General features: G+C 46.7%; 2 protein-coding genes across 2 annotated transcripts in view; one reads left to right on the forward strand and one right to left on the reverse strand.

The window, feature by feature from the left end:
* Positions 1 to 68: 68 nt before the first annotated feature.
* On the forward strand, positions 69 to 1,250 carry LOC103776114 (actin-like protein 7B). The gene has a single exon (XM_008943610.1). It carries the CDS (start codon positions 69 to 71, stop codon positions 1,248 to 1,250), a length of 1,182 nt encoding a protein of 393 aa, XP_008941858.1.
* Positions 1,251 to 4,376: 3,126 nt separating this feature from the next.
* The window catches only part of IKBKAP (inhibitor of kappa light polypeptide gene enhancer in B-cells, kinase complex-associated protein), a gene marked incomplete at its 5' end in the record, with an annotated part of 28,085 nt that continues 18,260 nt past the window's right edge, over positions 4,377 to 14,201 (reverse strand). Inside the window, 11 exons of the mRNA XM_008943611.1 lie at positions 4,377 to 4,582; positions 5,522 to 5,600; positions 6,643 to 6,797; positions 7,201 to 7,328; positions 8,453 to 8,564; positions 9,249 to 9,362; positions 10,176 to 10,236; positions 10,357 to 10,419; positions 10,893 to 10,954; positions 12,343 to 12,544; positions 13,755 to 13,852. Coding sequence (XP_008941859.1) covers positions 4,515 to 4,582; positions 5,522 to 5,600; positions 6,643 to 6,797; positions 7,201 to 7,328; positions 8,453 to 8,564; positions 9,249 to 9,362; positions 10,176 to 10,236; positions 10,357 to 10,419; positions 10,893 to 10,954; positions 12,343 to 12,544; positions 13,755 to 13,852 — 1,142 coding nt within the window. The remainder of the gene's footprint in view (positions 4,583 to 5,521; positions 5,601 to 6,642; positions 6,798 to 7,200; positions 7,329 to 8,452; positions 8,565 to 9,248; positions 9,363 to 10,175; positions 10,237 to 10,356; positions 10,420 to 10,892; positions 10,955 to 12,342; positions 12,545 to 13,754; positions 13,853 to 14,201) is intronic.

Raw genomic sequence — 14,201 nt, forward strand, 5'->3', positions numbered from 1 at the left:
TGCTGCCACCGAGAACCGCGTCCAGCACCCGCTGCACGCAGTCAGCCGTACAGGACAGGTCTGCAGGGATGGCAGCAGCAGACACGACTGGTTTGAAGCTTACCAGGGACAGCCATGTGTCCATGACAAAGGGTAATGTCAAGGCTGTGAGGGAAACTAAAGCAGTAGTCATAGACATTGGCACAGGTTACTTCAAGTGTGGCTTTGCAGGGGACCCATGGCCTTCCTGTATTGTTTCATCTACAGCTCCTAAGCCCACAGGGAAGGCTGGGAGCAATCAAAAAGAAACTTTTGTTGGAAAAGAGCCCCAGAATAACAACGTACCCATAACACTCATCAACCCAGTAAGACATGGCTTAGTGGTGGACTGGAACTGTGTCCATGACAGTTTGGAGTGGATTTTCCAGACGGACATGAGGATTCAGCCAGAGGACCATGCTGTTCTGGTGTCAGTGCCTCCCCTGTGCTCCACTGCTTACAAGGAGAGATATGCTGAGATGATGTTTGAAGGATTTCACATGCCAGCCATCCACATCGCCTACCAGTCCCACTTATCCATGTACTCGTATGGAAAAACATCAGGTCTGGTGGTGGAAAGTGGCCATGGTGCTTCACACGTGGTGCCCATCTACGAAGGTTACATCTTCCGTGGTATCACTGGGAGAGCAGATTACGGTGGCCTGGACATCACACGCTATCTCATGAAGTTACTAAATGAGTCTGGAAACGTGTTCACAGAACACCAGCTAAACATCATGCAAGCTCTCAAAGAGAAGTGTTGTTACACTTCCCTGGACCTCACGCAGGACTTGAGCTTGCCTGTTCAGGAACAGCAAATGGATTATGAGCTGCCGGATGGACGCCTTGTCACTGTAGGCAAGGAGAGATTCCTTTCTGCTGAAGCACTCTTCAGACCAGCCTTACTTGGCTCCCAGCAGCCAGGGCTTTTGCAGATGACACTCGCCTGTCTCAAGAAGTGTGATGCTGAGGTCAGAAAAAAAATGGCGAGGAATATCATGCTGTGTGGGGGCAGCACTGTGATGGAGGGCTTTGCTGACCGCTTCCAGATGGAACTGGCCAGGATGTGCCCCAGAGACAACCTCATTGCAGCTGCCTCCCCCCAAAGAAAGTCTTCTGTCTGGATTGGTGGGTCTATCCTGGCCTCACTCCATGCTTTCCAGGATCTCTGGGTTTACAGGAGTGAATATGAGGAACATGGCCCTGCCTGCCTTTTTAAGAAGTGCTTCTGAGAAGGAACACTGCCTTAGAAAGACCAGCGTTGATTAAAGGTACCCAAATCAATTGAAAAGCACCTCCCTTCCCCCCCCTTGATGTAATTAAAGAGATTTCTCTTTATAATACAGCTACACTTGTGTTATTTCTGTGATATTGTGTGCCTGAAACAGGCTTCTTTCTTTCGTGTATTGTATTTAATGAAGCTAGACAGCAGACAGGTGACAAACTTTACTCTGACAGAGTCAGGCCTTCACACATACAGCCATGTTTGTTCAGACATTGGGACATTTCTTAAGCTAACTCCCCATTTCTGCATGAATGGCTTACTTCAATTCCTGGTAACTGCATATGCTTGTTAAGAGTCTCCGCGGAACTCAGCAAGAGCAAATTCAATGTGTCTGTGAAGGCAGCAGCTAAGGCAGAATTTATTTCAAGATGATGGGCATCACTAAGAGCATCCTAGCAGAACTCAAGGGAAAGCAGATACCTGGCTGCAGCTGAGAGGAAGCCAAGGTTCAGCAACTGCAGAGGTAGGAAGCAGGAGGCAGGACATCTCCCCCCTGGAAGATCAGGATACTAGGTGCTGCTTCCAGCTCTACTGTGCCTTAAAAGTTTATTCGGGAGGGAGAGGAGTAGAGAAAGATGATGATGGAGTTCAGGGATGAATCAGGACATGAATGATTTAGAAGACTGGTTGTCCACCTGGACAGCAGATTTAAAGTGCTTTTGCCCTAACAGGAGAACAGGAAAATGTCTTATGAGCAGAGGGTCTTCAGCTTGGATCATCATTGTGATGGAACAGGAAAGCAGAAGAACCCATTATACACACATTAAAGAACTGCTGTGTTTAGGCATAAGCATGAATGCTCTGTAAGCTGGCAGTAGTTTCACTTTCTTTTGGGTTCTTTAAAGAAGGAATCTCTTTCTAGACAACAGATTAGGCTGTGCAAGATCTCAGCATTTCCTGGCATTAGGTCTAGGAATGTCAGGAATTTGCAGCGTCAGAGTCACATTTCAGTCACAGAGCCAGAGCCCTCCATACACTGGAGAGGACTGCAGACTTCCTCATCAGCCCTGCTCCAGATCTGAGATGGCTTCTGTATTTCATCTTGGACTACTGTGGTCCTTAAAGTAAAGAATCACGACATGGAAATTGTCCTCAAAGTAAAGAATCACAATAAGATAACACAGGGATGACCTAATGCCAACAAAAGATGAAACACCTCCTGACCAGGGGGACGGGAGAGGGCAAAGTGTGATCCCCTAGAGTAACCCAAGACTAATTAGTATGGTAGAAGTCACCCCCCTGGAAGACCCTACGTGCTAATGTCCAACTGCCTCTGTATAATGAACTAGGCACTAATCGGAGCATGTGCAGGGCATTATTTAGAGGACCAAAAGGTGACCAGTGAACAAGTATTGCACCCCTTTTCTTTGTTGTGCACTGTATTAAACCCTACAACCCCTCTGAAGAGGGGTGCTAGCCTTGTAAGCTGTTGCCCAGCACCCCTTTCTGTGCAGAACCATTAAAGGTCAGAAGGTGGGTCTTGACTCTGTGTACTCTGGCTCCTGCACGCTTTGCATGAACCTAAACCCCTACTGAGGGAAAACACTGTGCTGTGATACTGTTTTGAAGACCCAGATCCAGTAAAATGCTCCTACCCTGTGCAGCCTTTCAGGTGTGTTGCCACTTTGTTGTTGAAAGAAAAGGGTTAACAGTCACAGCCTGTGGGTTTGTGTAGGTTGTGCCTGGGGCAGGGGGACCATCAGACCTTGGCAATGGAGAATTAGTTGTCAAGAATGACTAACCAATCATTTACTTTATTGTAGTTTCTTCTTTGCTGTTGTCTTTTATAGAAGGCCCATCTTATTTCTCAAAAGGAGTGCTGGCTTTGGCAGTTACTGCCTAGCACCCTTTCTGCACTGAACTGGGATAAACAGGTATCTTGACTCTGTGTGTCAATTGTTTTTTGCACACTGAGTAAAGAACACAGATGTGGGACAATGACCTCAAGGCTTTACTGTTGGACAGTCTCTCCAGTGTGGTCACAGCACTGGACAGCAGGCTGAAGCAAGCCCCACACCACCCAGAACAGGCCATGTAACTCAGAACAGCTGGAAATAAGACCACTCCACTGCAATGCAACACTGACAAAGGATTGTTTGACCACTGCTCTCCAACAACCCCAAGCCCACACAGCCATTCCAACACGATGGAGTTCCCACATCACAGAACCAATATCTGCAGCACCAGACATATACTAATGCTGTGCAGCACGGACACAGCCTGTTATTGTGCCATTACATACCTCCAACAGGAGGTGCCTGGCTTGTGCTGGCATTTTTCCACAGCACCTAACTGAAGTGGCTTGCACTGGACACAGCAGCCAAAATCAGTTGGGGGGAGATGGGGGCTGCTACTGCTGAAAGGGTTTCCAGCCTCACCTGCAGAGCTTGTGCCCCTCCTCTGCTCCCAGGACTGACTGCTGGTGTTACCTCTCAAGACAGACCGCAGAAGTATTCTGGGGTAAAACCCAATTCCCAGGTAGGAGATCAGTCTCCAGCTGAAACAGCTCTGCAGTAGCTCAGCATAACTGGGATGCAGCCACTGACCTGCCAGTGCCATGCAGCAGCAGAAACTCAGATAATTAGGGTAGTATTGCCCAGCAGTGTGTGTCACTGCACCCCCTCACTCCCCCCCTCCCCATTTTTATTCCCATTTTCCTCTACCCAAGGTCTCCCTGGTGTGAATGAACACGAGCATGCTCTCTGATGTTGGTACTGTAGGGTTCACTCTGCCATAGCAAGGCAATTCTGATGCAAATCCAGTACTGCCAACACCCAGCTTCAACAGAGAAAACAACAGCTCACCTGTTCAGCAACTACTCCTTGCTATGGCTACAGATTCACTGGTGAGCTCTCTAAACCAGGCTGAACAGCTTAAAATGGGACCCATCATCATGGTAAGTCATCCACAGGAGACAGTCCAGGCAGAGAAAGCAGCCTGTCCAACCCTGGTGGGGCTGCTTCATTCCCAGCCTCACAAACTGGCTCTGCAGTGGGACCTGAGTGGCTGTCCCCACGAACGTGGGGCCATCCAGAGCGGCCACCGCAGCCTACGCTGGGCCACAGCTGCATGTGCTGGGGGCAGCCTGCACGCGCACAGCCCTGAGAACAGTGTTTCAGAAACGCCAGCACAGCAGTGGGTTCTGTAAAGATGTAATGACATTACACGAAAAGTTACAGTTCAGAGTCCACTGGGATTCCGTGGCTTTCAGTTATTGTAGAACATGCAGTTTCCACTGTAGATTTTTGTTGAGTTTTGGTGGAATAAGCAACTCTGGATCTGAAAAGTAAACAGGATAAGTGTCAGAACAGAGGGTAGCAGCAATATGGTTTCTGTCAGTTCCTTAGTTTACTTTTTTTTACATCAAAGGACACCCAAAAGTCTCTGACATGTAATATTTACCTTTGGTGACAGCACCAGTGTGCACAGAACACTGCCCCAGCAGAACTGCTTACAGAAATAAACCTCTGGAGCAAATCAAGTCCTCTCTCCATCAAGTGTTATTGTTCAGAATGAGGAAGCAACAATCAAAGGCAGAAAGCAGAACTTTGTTCATTCACCAGTAACTGAGACATCACACACAACAGCCAGCTGTGTCTGTGAAGTGTGAGTAAAAGGCACAAGGATTTTTTTTGGAGACAGCCCTGGTGGGTGGCAATATGCAGATCACATCCAGAGGCTTATTAGAGGACTTCTCCAGGCAATTCCAGGACTACCAGAGGAAGACTGTAGGACTAATGGGGAAGAGGGAAGACAGATGGGACTAGCCCTCACTAGGTCTCTCAGCCCTTCATTTATTTTAGTTTCAAGATGGTAAAGCACCGTGAGAGATTGTAGCCTGGCCTGGTCAAGAGCCTGGTCTGCCTGCCAGAGCCAGATGGAAAAATTCAGAGGGTTAGTTACAAGTAGAATTATCTAACATGTTCCCTAAGAAATCAAACTTCCAGTTCCCTCATAACAGTCAGGCACTACACACAGAGGAAGCCAGGGTCACAGTTCAGACAGCAGTTTGAGCACAGGACTTTAAAGCAAATATAACCTTATTAAGGCAGCTGCTTGCCTGCCACAAGGCAAGAGGGTACACCATAAAGAAAGCCAAGAAACTCCTGCAACTGAACAAATACTACAGCTGTTGGCAGGTAGCAAGGGCTGAAAAGCTTCAAAGCCCACTGACCTCACTGACACTCCACACGCACATAACTCAGAGCCTCAACTAACCTTGTACAACAGGAGTCACCATCCTCTTCTGCTGATAGGCAGCCATAATGCTGTTTGCAGTTGAATTGGGTCCCAGGACCTGTGTGAAGAAGCAATACCCATGTTCCAACCTGCACAAAGCAAGGCTAAGAGCCTACAAAGGGATACCAAAAAAGAAAACTCTGCTGTTAAGTCTCCAAAAGCAGTTACCTGCAGAAGCAGTTGTCTGCAGGAGATCTCACAGCACAAAGTGACCAGGAATGACATGATCAAAGCCTCATGATGTCTCAGGAAAGTTAACACAGAGGCAGAAAGAGAGGACTACTTTTGGACAGCTTCTCAGATCACAGAACCCTCACCCTAGCACCTACTTCCTCACAGCACTCTAAGTGTCATGACTTGACATAACTACTTTCATTACAGTGCCAGTAATATTTAATTTGAGAATCTCAGCTCCATGTCACATAGAATAGTTTTAATCTGGCCTCGGAGTCTTGCTAATCAGTAGCTGGGGAGAAGAAACTGAGGGAATATTGTGTGCATACCATGAATGCTCTGAAAATACTAGAAGTAAAGACTTACTTTGGAAGGGAACTCAGTGTAGTCCTTGTGATTTCATTACTCTGCATTAAGCTGAAGCTCTGAAGCCTGACATAACTCTTCTTTTTGTAATATACTCGTTATGATATACTAGTTCTGAGTAAATTGACCAGTCGGGCAGCTTTTCGCCTCACAGCACCAGGTCAGACAACCAGTCTGATCCAGTACATAAAAGCTATGCTAACACTTCAACCACCATGCTTAAAAATGAAGAAAACAGTGTCCCTATATTCTACAAGTTGCTTAAGATAGACCTTACAAAAAGAAGTCACCACTAGGACAAGTAACACAAGCCTTGTGAGACCTTCACCGTGTCCAATACGGCATTCAGGGTGAGGACACAGTGGGCTACTCCTGTTGTACACATCTAGAGTGTATTGAGCTGGCTGGTACTGCACACAGTATCTATCTGACCTCCACAATAAGAAAGCAGATCTGAAAAACAGGGAAGGATTCCAGACTCTCTGATGGAGAATGGAAAATACTGCTAAACACTTAGTAATGTATAGCAGGTGTGATGGGTATTGTAGATGAGCACAGACCGAGCTGACAGAGCTCTGCTGCAGGTCTGGAGTCCATATTTCTGGGATGGAGGTCTCCATCAACTGCAAAACATCTTCCAGGACATGATGCAATGCCCCAGCTTGCTCATTATATCCAAACAGCACAAGCTGCTTCAGAAGCACGTGTATGTCTCCTGCAGGAGGGAACAGAAACACAAGCAATAGCAATTAATAGAAGTATGCTAAATTAACAGCTGTATTTCTCTGGTATGGGGCATATGAAGGGGAGCAGCAAATCAGAACTGGTTCTGTCCTTATCCACCCTCTACTGTGTCCAAGTACAAACCTGTGACAATTGTGCCATGGCACTGACAAGGCCTCACTTCTCTGTTCCCAAAACTTCTAATGTGGAGAGCTCACACTATTACGTGTTCATCCAGGCACAGAGGCAGATGAAATAAATCAAGGTCCAACTCAGATGGTCTTATGGACAAGGCAGCTTTTCTCCCCAGCATATCCATTAAGCACAAAAGGAGGCACACCGCCCCAACTGTCCTCACAAGCTGTGGAGTGGATTAATATCATCAAGTGTCCTACCCTTCACAGTTTCTACAGCACGAACATTTTCTCCCAGGACTTCCAGAAGGGCCATATCTTCAAAAGGACTCCCCTCCTTCAAACTGTACCTCTTGCGCTCAGCCTTGCGACGGTTCTTTGATGATCGCCTGAAAAGGAGGATGCTTAATTATCATGTGCACAGCAGGATTACCTGTTAACATGGTAAGTCTGGAGCAGCACCAACAGTGTGCATGAAACTTGTTACTCGAGTCCTTACTCCTTCCAGTGACAGGAGACTGCATGTAAGCTGAAATATCTCCGTGTCTGTGTTTTCAATGCTACTCAACCAATACCCTTTGGGGTCTGAAACATGCGTCTGTAGCAGGGCCCTTACTGCTCTGCAAGGTTAAGGCACTGCTCTAAGCACAAAGTAGCATAAATTGTTTGGCAGCAATCATTACCAGGCACAGCTGAGCTCCTCTTAAAGCACTTTGGTGGCACGGTTTGTGCTTGCCTGTGCATATTTCCACTCCTGCTTCTCCAGAAGCCGTGCACTAATGCAACTCAGCTCCTGCCCATTATTGCAGGAAAACAACTTCTGATCAGGGGCCAGTACTAGCTGCATCACGTCTCCAGGTGACCAGACACTGTCACAGGTACAGTGAATGTTAAGGTTGCATTCCATTCCTCTTTTCATCTAGGCCACAGCAAGTACTCTGCAAAGTTCACACTTTCCCCACAACTACATTTTTCCACATTTCAGGTAGGGAATTCTGCAGCAGTCCCTCAGGCTACACTGGCCTCTAACACTCCCCACCCAACAGTCCAGCTCCTTCTTAAGAGCACTCAAAAGCAACACAGACGCCCACTGCAGGAAGACAGCGGTATGAGACTTGGTAGCAACCCTCACTCCTCAAACGCAAAACCTAAAACAAAGAGCACAAGCCATGCGCACAAGCTGTTTAATGTTTGAGGAGCTCTGCCCACGTTCTGTGTCAGGCTTCCTACAGCCAGCTATCCTGGCAACACGCCTGACACCCACAGAGCCAGCTCCTGCCCAGGCTGTGTTCACAGCTCCTCTGCTGGGCGCTCAGTTCCTGTTGTACTAGTAGCTTCTGGCACTTTCTACTCTCTCCTCCCAGTAAGAGTTAAAATAACCAGGAAATACCTGTAATTAAAGCAGCTTCAAGGCACAAACAGCTGCCAGGAGGAGCATGCCAAGCATGAGCAGGCTGCCCTACCAAATGCTGATGCCAGGCAGCTGCTACCTAATTTGGGAGCAGATACCTACGCAGATATTCTCGAGTTGCTGTGTGAATATTTGCTGTTCATGTCGCTGGCTGTAACAACACTGCTGGTTTCAGAGAGAAGATCCAACTCTGGGCAATGCGGCATTTCAAAATCTGCAAAACACATTAACAACTATCTTGAAAAAGGAAAAAGGCTTCAGTTATTCCAGGCTTTCTCCCTGGGTAATCTGTGCAGATTGTTGGAGAAGCAGCTTGGGCGGATTCATTACTGCTGATGTTTCCGCGCCTTACAGCTCTCAACCACACTACAGCCCCCACTTGAGAAGGAACAGTGACTGTGAGAAGAACACGGCTCCTCTGCCCAGGTGGGGATTATTGTTCTATTAAACAGCACAATCAGAGGGGTGACAATCTCAGTACAGTGAATCTAGATGAGGACAAGACGTTCTGCTTTCAGAAGTGTTCCCTGAGCCTGTGTGAGCTGGCAGGTGAATATGCCTATTAGGTACTCTGCACAAAGGAGATGCTGAGTGCTCTCTGACCCAGCCAAGCTGCCATTGAGGAGACAATGCTGTGTCATTTTGAAGAACTTACAGGTACATTTTGATCCCATAAAATCTGTGACAAAGACAGTACAGAAAATAAAGCTGTCTTTACAGAATGAACAAGGTCAAACAATCACAGTCCAAGTGTGAGGAGGGGGTGAGAAGAACACTGTTGTAGACACCCCTGGAGCTGTAGGAGGACACAGCTCCACCAGGGGAAAATGGAAACTGCAAAGAAAAAGATGAGCACAGTCACCTATTCAGGAGGAAGTCAAATCACTTCAATACCAACCTTGCAGGCTCTCACAAGCCTTCTCTTTCAGCTCTCGGACCGCTCGCAAGCGACTCTTATGGCGAAGAAATGCTGTTTTCTGAGAATCCAGGAAGATCAGCTGACTTTTCTGAGCTGCTCAATAAGGAAAAAAATATTGTGAACATTTGTGCAAGAGAATCAGAACAGCATTTTTTATACACAAGAAGTCTGAAGAAGCACAGTCCTTCAACAAGCTCAGAACTCAGGTACAAAGCACACAGAAGGACTGAAGTGGAAGGAAATTCAAAGCTTGTAATATGGGAACCCACTAAACAAAATGCACCTGGACCCTAAGTGAATTAACCTGATAGACAAACGCCTTCTAGAACAAGACTGTTTTTGATACAGGAACAGCAGAAAGCTCTGTGGCCAAATCTCTTTATATTAACTAGGTTTGAATTAAAGAAAAAAAAATAATCCCTCAGCTCATAAAACCTACTGCTCACAGCATAAAAAACAACCAATAGTAATCAACCATCCTTCATGGATGAAAGGGAGAATACAGCTATCAAATTTTATTTTTCAAGAACTACTCATAAAAGCTTATAGGACAACCTGCCATTTTCTTAGTCCATAGCTCTGTTGCCACGTGTGCTCTGTGACAAGGACCATCCAGCATCCTGCTTGTTCCTGGACATGAAGACAGAGCCCTTTGCAGTGTGTGACTCTGAGGTCTAGAAAACAGGCAAAAGGAGCCTGACCAAGCTAAACAGAGCCCATTTCACTGCAGAGCTTCCAGCTGCATGGAGCCAAATGCAGCTAACTGGGTAACATCAGTCAGACAGAATCAAAGCATCCTTCCATACAGCTTCCAGAAGTGGAGTGCTGTGACTTCCCAGAGACCCTGTAAAGACCTTCTTCAGCCTCTATAGCACAGACAATTCTCAGATTCTTGCACAGACTCACCTTCCAGAATAGCAGGTTTGAAATTGGTCTCCAAGATATCCAGTCTGCCGTACTTGTGAACCTGGATGAGGGAAAGGAAACGAGGTATTATACAAGGATCTGACCCAGATCCCATCCCTTTGTTCTTGCATTCCATAAAGAAATATTTCCACTCTGGTTCTTGTGCTCTGAAATGCCTTACCAGCCTCAAAGCCTCTTCCCAGAGAGCCCCTTCTAAGAGCCGGAGAATAGCCTCTTCATAGTCCTACAAGGGAAGAGCAACTGGGTACTGCTACTGATGATAGTAGAACACACTCAGGTAGCACTTGTTCAGATGCATGTTTGTATGCAGTAGTACCACAGGACAGGAAAAAAGGACTGTGCTAGGTACTTTGAAGCTGACATAAAAACACCCACAAACTGTATTAACTCTCCACGCTGAGGGGAAATCCCTCTTCAACTCTGCCTGCCTTACGCTTCAGCTCTCCAAGACAAAGGCTTTTCAGGCCAAATGGGAGGCAGCTTTGAGTGGAAAAACTTGGGGGGACAGCATTCATCCCCACCTCACTCACTGCATCACCTGGACTTGTCCTGTCCTCCCCAGGACACCCCAGGGCATTGGCTGTTTTGCCGTGAACATGCATGGAGTCACGTGTGGCCCAGCAGAAGAGAGAAAACCAGATGGTGTCTCTCTCTGGGGATGTTACTGGGGCACAGACAGGAGGGTGATGACATTACCTGAGCGTACTGCTCCAGGAGTATGGCCGCCTCTGCGTGCTTTCTCTGTTCAACTAGTTTTCCTACAAGGAAAGATAGAGTTCAGCTTTTCAGAAGTTGCTAGATTTTGCACCACAAAACTACAAAGTAGGGGAAAATTCCACTCACTAAGGCACTTTCTACCCGCTCGTACGCCCAGTAAAAACACGAGCTGCCCAGTGCCAAGAATTCATTAACTTGCAACATCATCAGCCAGTTCTTGTGAAATTGCTGGTGCATGTTCCTCCAGTCCAGCTGGAGAACATTTCCCCCAAGTCTGAGACTGAGAGTGAAGAGCCTTCTAAGTGGAGGGAGCAAGGATGTAAAAAGGAAATCTCTCTTGAAAGCTTCAGTGTATTGCACCACAGCCTTGCTCTCTGCAAGGAGCACTTTGCCACCTGCTCTCCATCCTATGGGACACCCACCATCAAGCTTGTGGGATTCAGGGCTTCTAGCTCCCTAAAAAGTCAGGAACAGTTTTGGCACCGGTTAGTGTGCTAGAATGCAATGTAAGAGAGCAAGTGATACACAACATCATGATAAAAAAGAAATTACCCAAGCAAAACAATCTCACCCAAGACAGCTTGTGTCTACTCATTTCACTGAACTACTGTTGTAATTTTAAAGGGGTGCTAGAAAAAGTATTAAAGGCAAGACATGGAGTATCCAAATCGCATCAAGCACCAGAAAAAGAAAATACTGATATCTAGTTCTGGAAGACTACAGTCCCAGGAGCCAAATTCTCTGGCTCCTTCATAAACTCTGCCTTAAAGTAAGGCAGAAGTCAGGATGGTGCTCCATTTCTCTTGCCAAAATATGTACCAGGTCACAAAGCACCTGACACATGCAGCCTCGATATGCCCTAGTCAGCACAAATCCTGAGACCAGCTAACTTTGTCTCCTGCAGCAGGATGACGCATAGCTTTACAGGTACCAGTTGGTCCCAGCTGCTATCAGGCTTTAAGGATAAAACATGAAGATGCAGCTCTCAACTACCCAATTGCCTTCAGGGTCTATGACTAGCCATAGCACTTACGTCAGTGATGTCTAGAGGCATGAGACGTGTCAGACACGTCAAACAGTCTCTGCTCCCTGAGGTCAACCAAGGAGACAATCTGGAATAGCAGTGCAGCAACCAATTGCAAGGAAAAAGTGCAAGAAGCAGTCAGCACAGGGCAGCCAAGGCCACAGCTAGCTTGACAACTCCTGGGTGCCTACTAGCTTAGCTCCAGCATCTTTTTTTTCCTTTGAGAAAAAAAGGTGACCCGCAATCACACAAACCCTTGGGAACATGGAATCTCTGTTATCTCTTTAAGAAAAAACACTGCTGAAGGCTGAGGTTTTCACTAAATTTTAGGAAAAAAAACCAAAAGGAACTTAAAATAACAGCAGTTGTTTTTACTCTGCACACTTCCATCTCCTTAAGGCCTACCTGCCATGCTCCGTGCCAGGCTGGACAGCTGGTCCTTTGTGTAATCAAGCTGTGATGCCATGCACAGGGCCTGCTGCCAGCTGCCACTGTCCTGAAAAGCATCAAGTGCTTTTGCAAAGATGCCAGCACGAGCAAATATCAGTGCAGCCTGTTCATATAGCTGCTTCTGAACCAAGTACTCCCCATAAGCATCGCTGATATCCTGCAAGAAAGGGACAAAAGAGAGTTAAGAAGTCAACTGTGAAGTCAGTAGCAGCCTTCACTCAAAAATTAAGTGCCCACCAACCAAAGCCTATTTCCCCTCCCCCCCAAAGAACCTCCAGGCGCAATGTTCCTACCCCATTTCAATCTTTGTATCAAGCCAAGGGTTGATGATTAGAACATGGAGATATTTCACAAAGCTAAGGCAAGAGACACAGGGAGGTACCTAACTCTCCAAGCTAAAGGCTGTGTAAACTACATACTGCAGGCAACCAGCTCCTTTCTCCCCTCTGGAACAAATGTTTTTTGTTAGAATGACTCCCCGAACCCACTCACTCCTGGAGTCAAACACTGGCACAAGGGAGGATGGCAAGCCCTGCAACTCTAAAAGCACAGGCTGCTGTGAATCAATACCCTGAGCTTCACTACACTATTCAAAGCTCACGGCCTCCATCAAGACGTGGCAGGTGGATTTAACTGGAAGAATAAAGAGGGAATAATGAGACTCACAATGAACCAGAGTCAAGAGCACACCTGCTTCATCAGGTGAGAGTCTGCTTCCACTGTGTTGCAGTCTGAGCATCTGCCATTTTCCCTCTTACTTCATCTACTTCTTTTACAAAGGCTTGTGTGTTGTGTATTTAAAATATCTAGATTAAATTATATTCGCTGCATTCATCTGCATTTTACCTCAGCCTTGGGCAAGCTAAAGTTCTTCAGCAATACTGAAACCAACAAAGGACACTACATGCTAGGAAACATCACAAGAGCCTCAGGCCCTCTAGCATTCTTCAGAATCATTTAAGGATAACAAAGTGTCCTCACACAACCTGCAAGTGCCAGACATAAAGCTGGTATCACAAAGGTCAAGGCAGGAGGACACGTCTTTCTGTGGTAGCAGGAATTCTCCAACATACCAGAAGATAGTGCAGCAGAAACCAGACTCCCAGGTGCTCTCCTGGTCATGGGCTCAAAGAAATAACAGCCACTCTCCTTCGATGACCAGACCTTGCAGGGTCAGCACTGAGAGTCATTCCAACCATTATTTCAGAGGAGGATCTCAGACAACACAGAAATAGCAACGACCTGCAGAACTTGCACGCAAGCAGCTGCTGCCTCACTCCTGCCCTCACTCAAGGTGCCAAGGACATGCAATCACACAGATAAGAGAATAAAAGTCCTGCACGTTGCAGTGTCACGTGCTTACACACCTTGTACTCCTGACTGCTAGAGGGGTACAGCTTCAAGGCTTCACGATACTGATTCTGATCCTTCACCAAGTTCAGAAATTCAGAGAAGTGTTCAGGACCTGCAGAAACAGTTTATTTTGTCATAGCAACAAGAGAAAGCACATGGCTCCCACAGCTCCCAGCAAGTCTGGGTTCACTGCACTAAGAAGCAACTAGAGGTGCTTGGGTGGAAGAGCACAAAAGCACCTATTTCACTACCGTAAAATCAAGATGTTAATTCCCTGGAGGTTTGCTCCACTTTTGCCAGCAGTATTACCTGGGGACAAGTCACCCACCACAACACAAGACTGATGCTTTACAATATAGAGCTGTAACCATTTTCACTCCTTTCTCCCTGCACCAAGCTACACTACAAAACACATGTAGCATGAGTAGGTTAACCATGCACTACCACGAGAGAAGATGACC

Source organism: Merops nubicus, unplaced genomic scaffold (assembly GCF_000691845.1).
Source record: "Merops nubicus isolate BGI_N331 unplaced genomic scaffold, ASM69184v1 scaffold31547, whole genome shotgun sequence".
Lineage (NCBI taxonomy): Eukaryota > Metazoa > Chordata > Aves > Coraciiformes > Meropidae > Merops > Merops nubicus.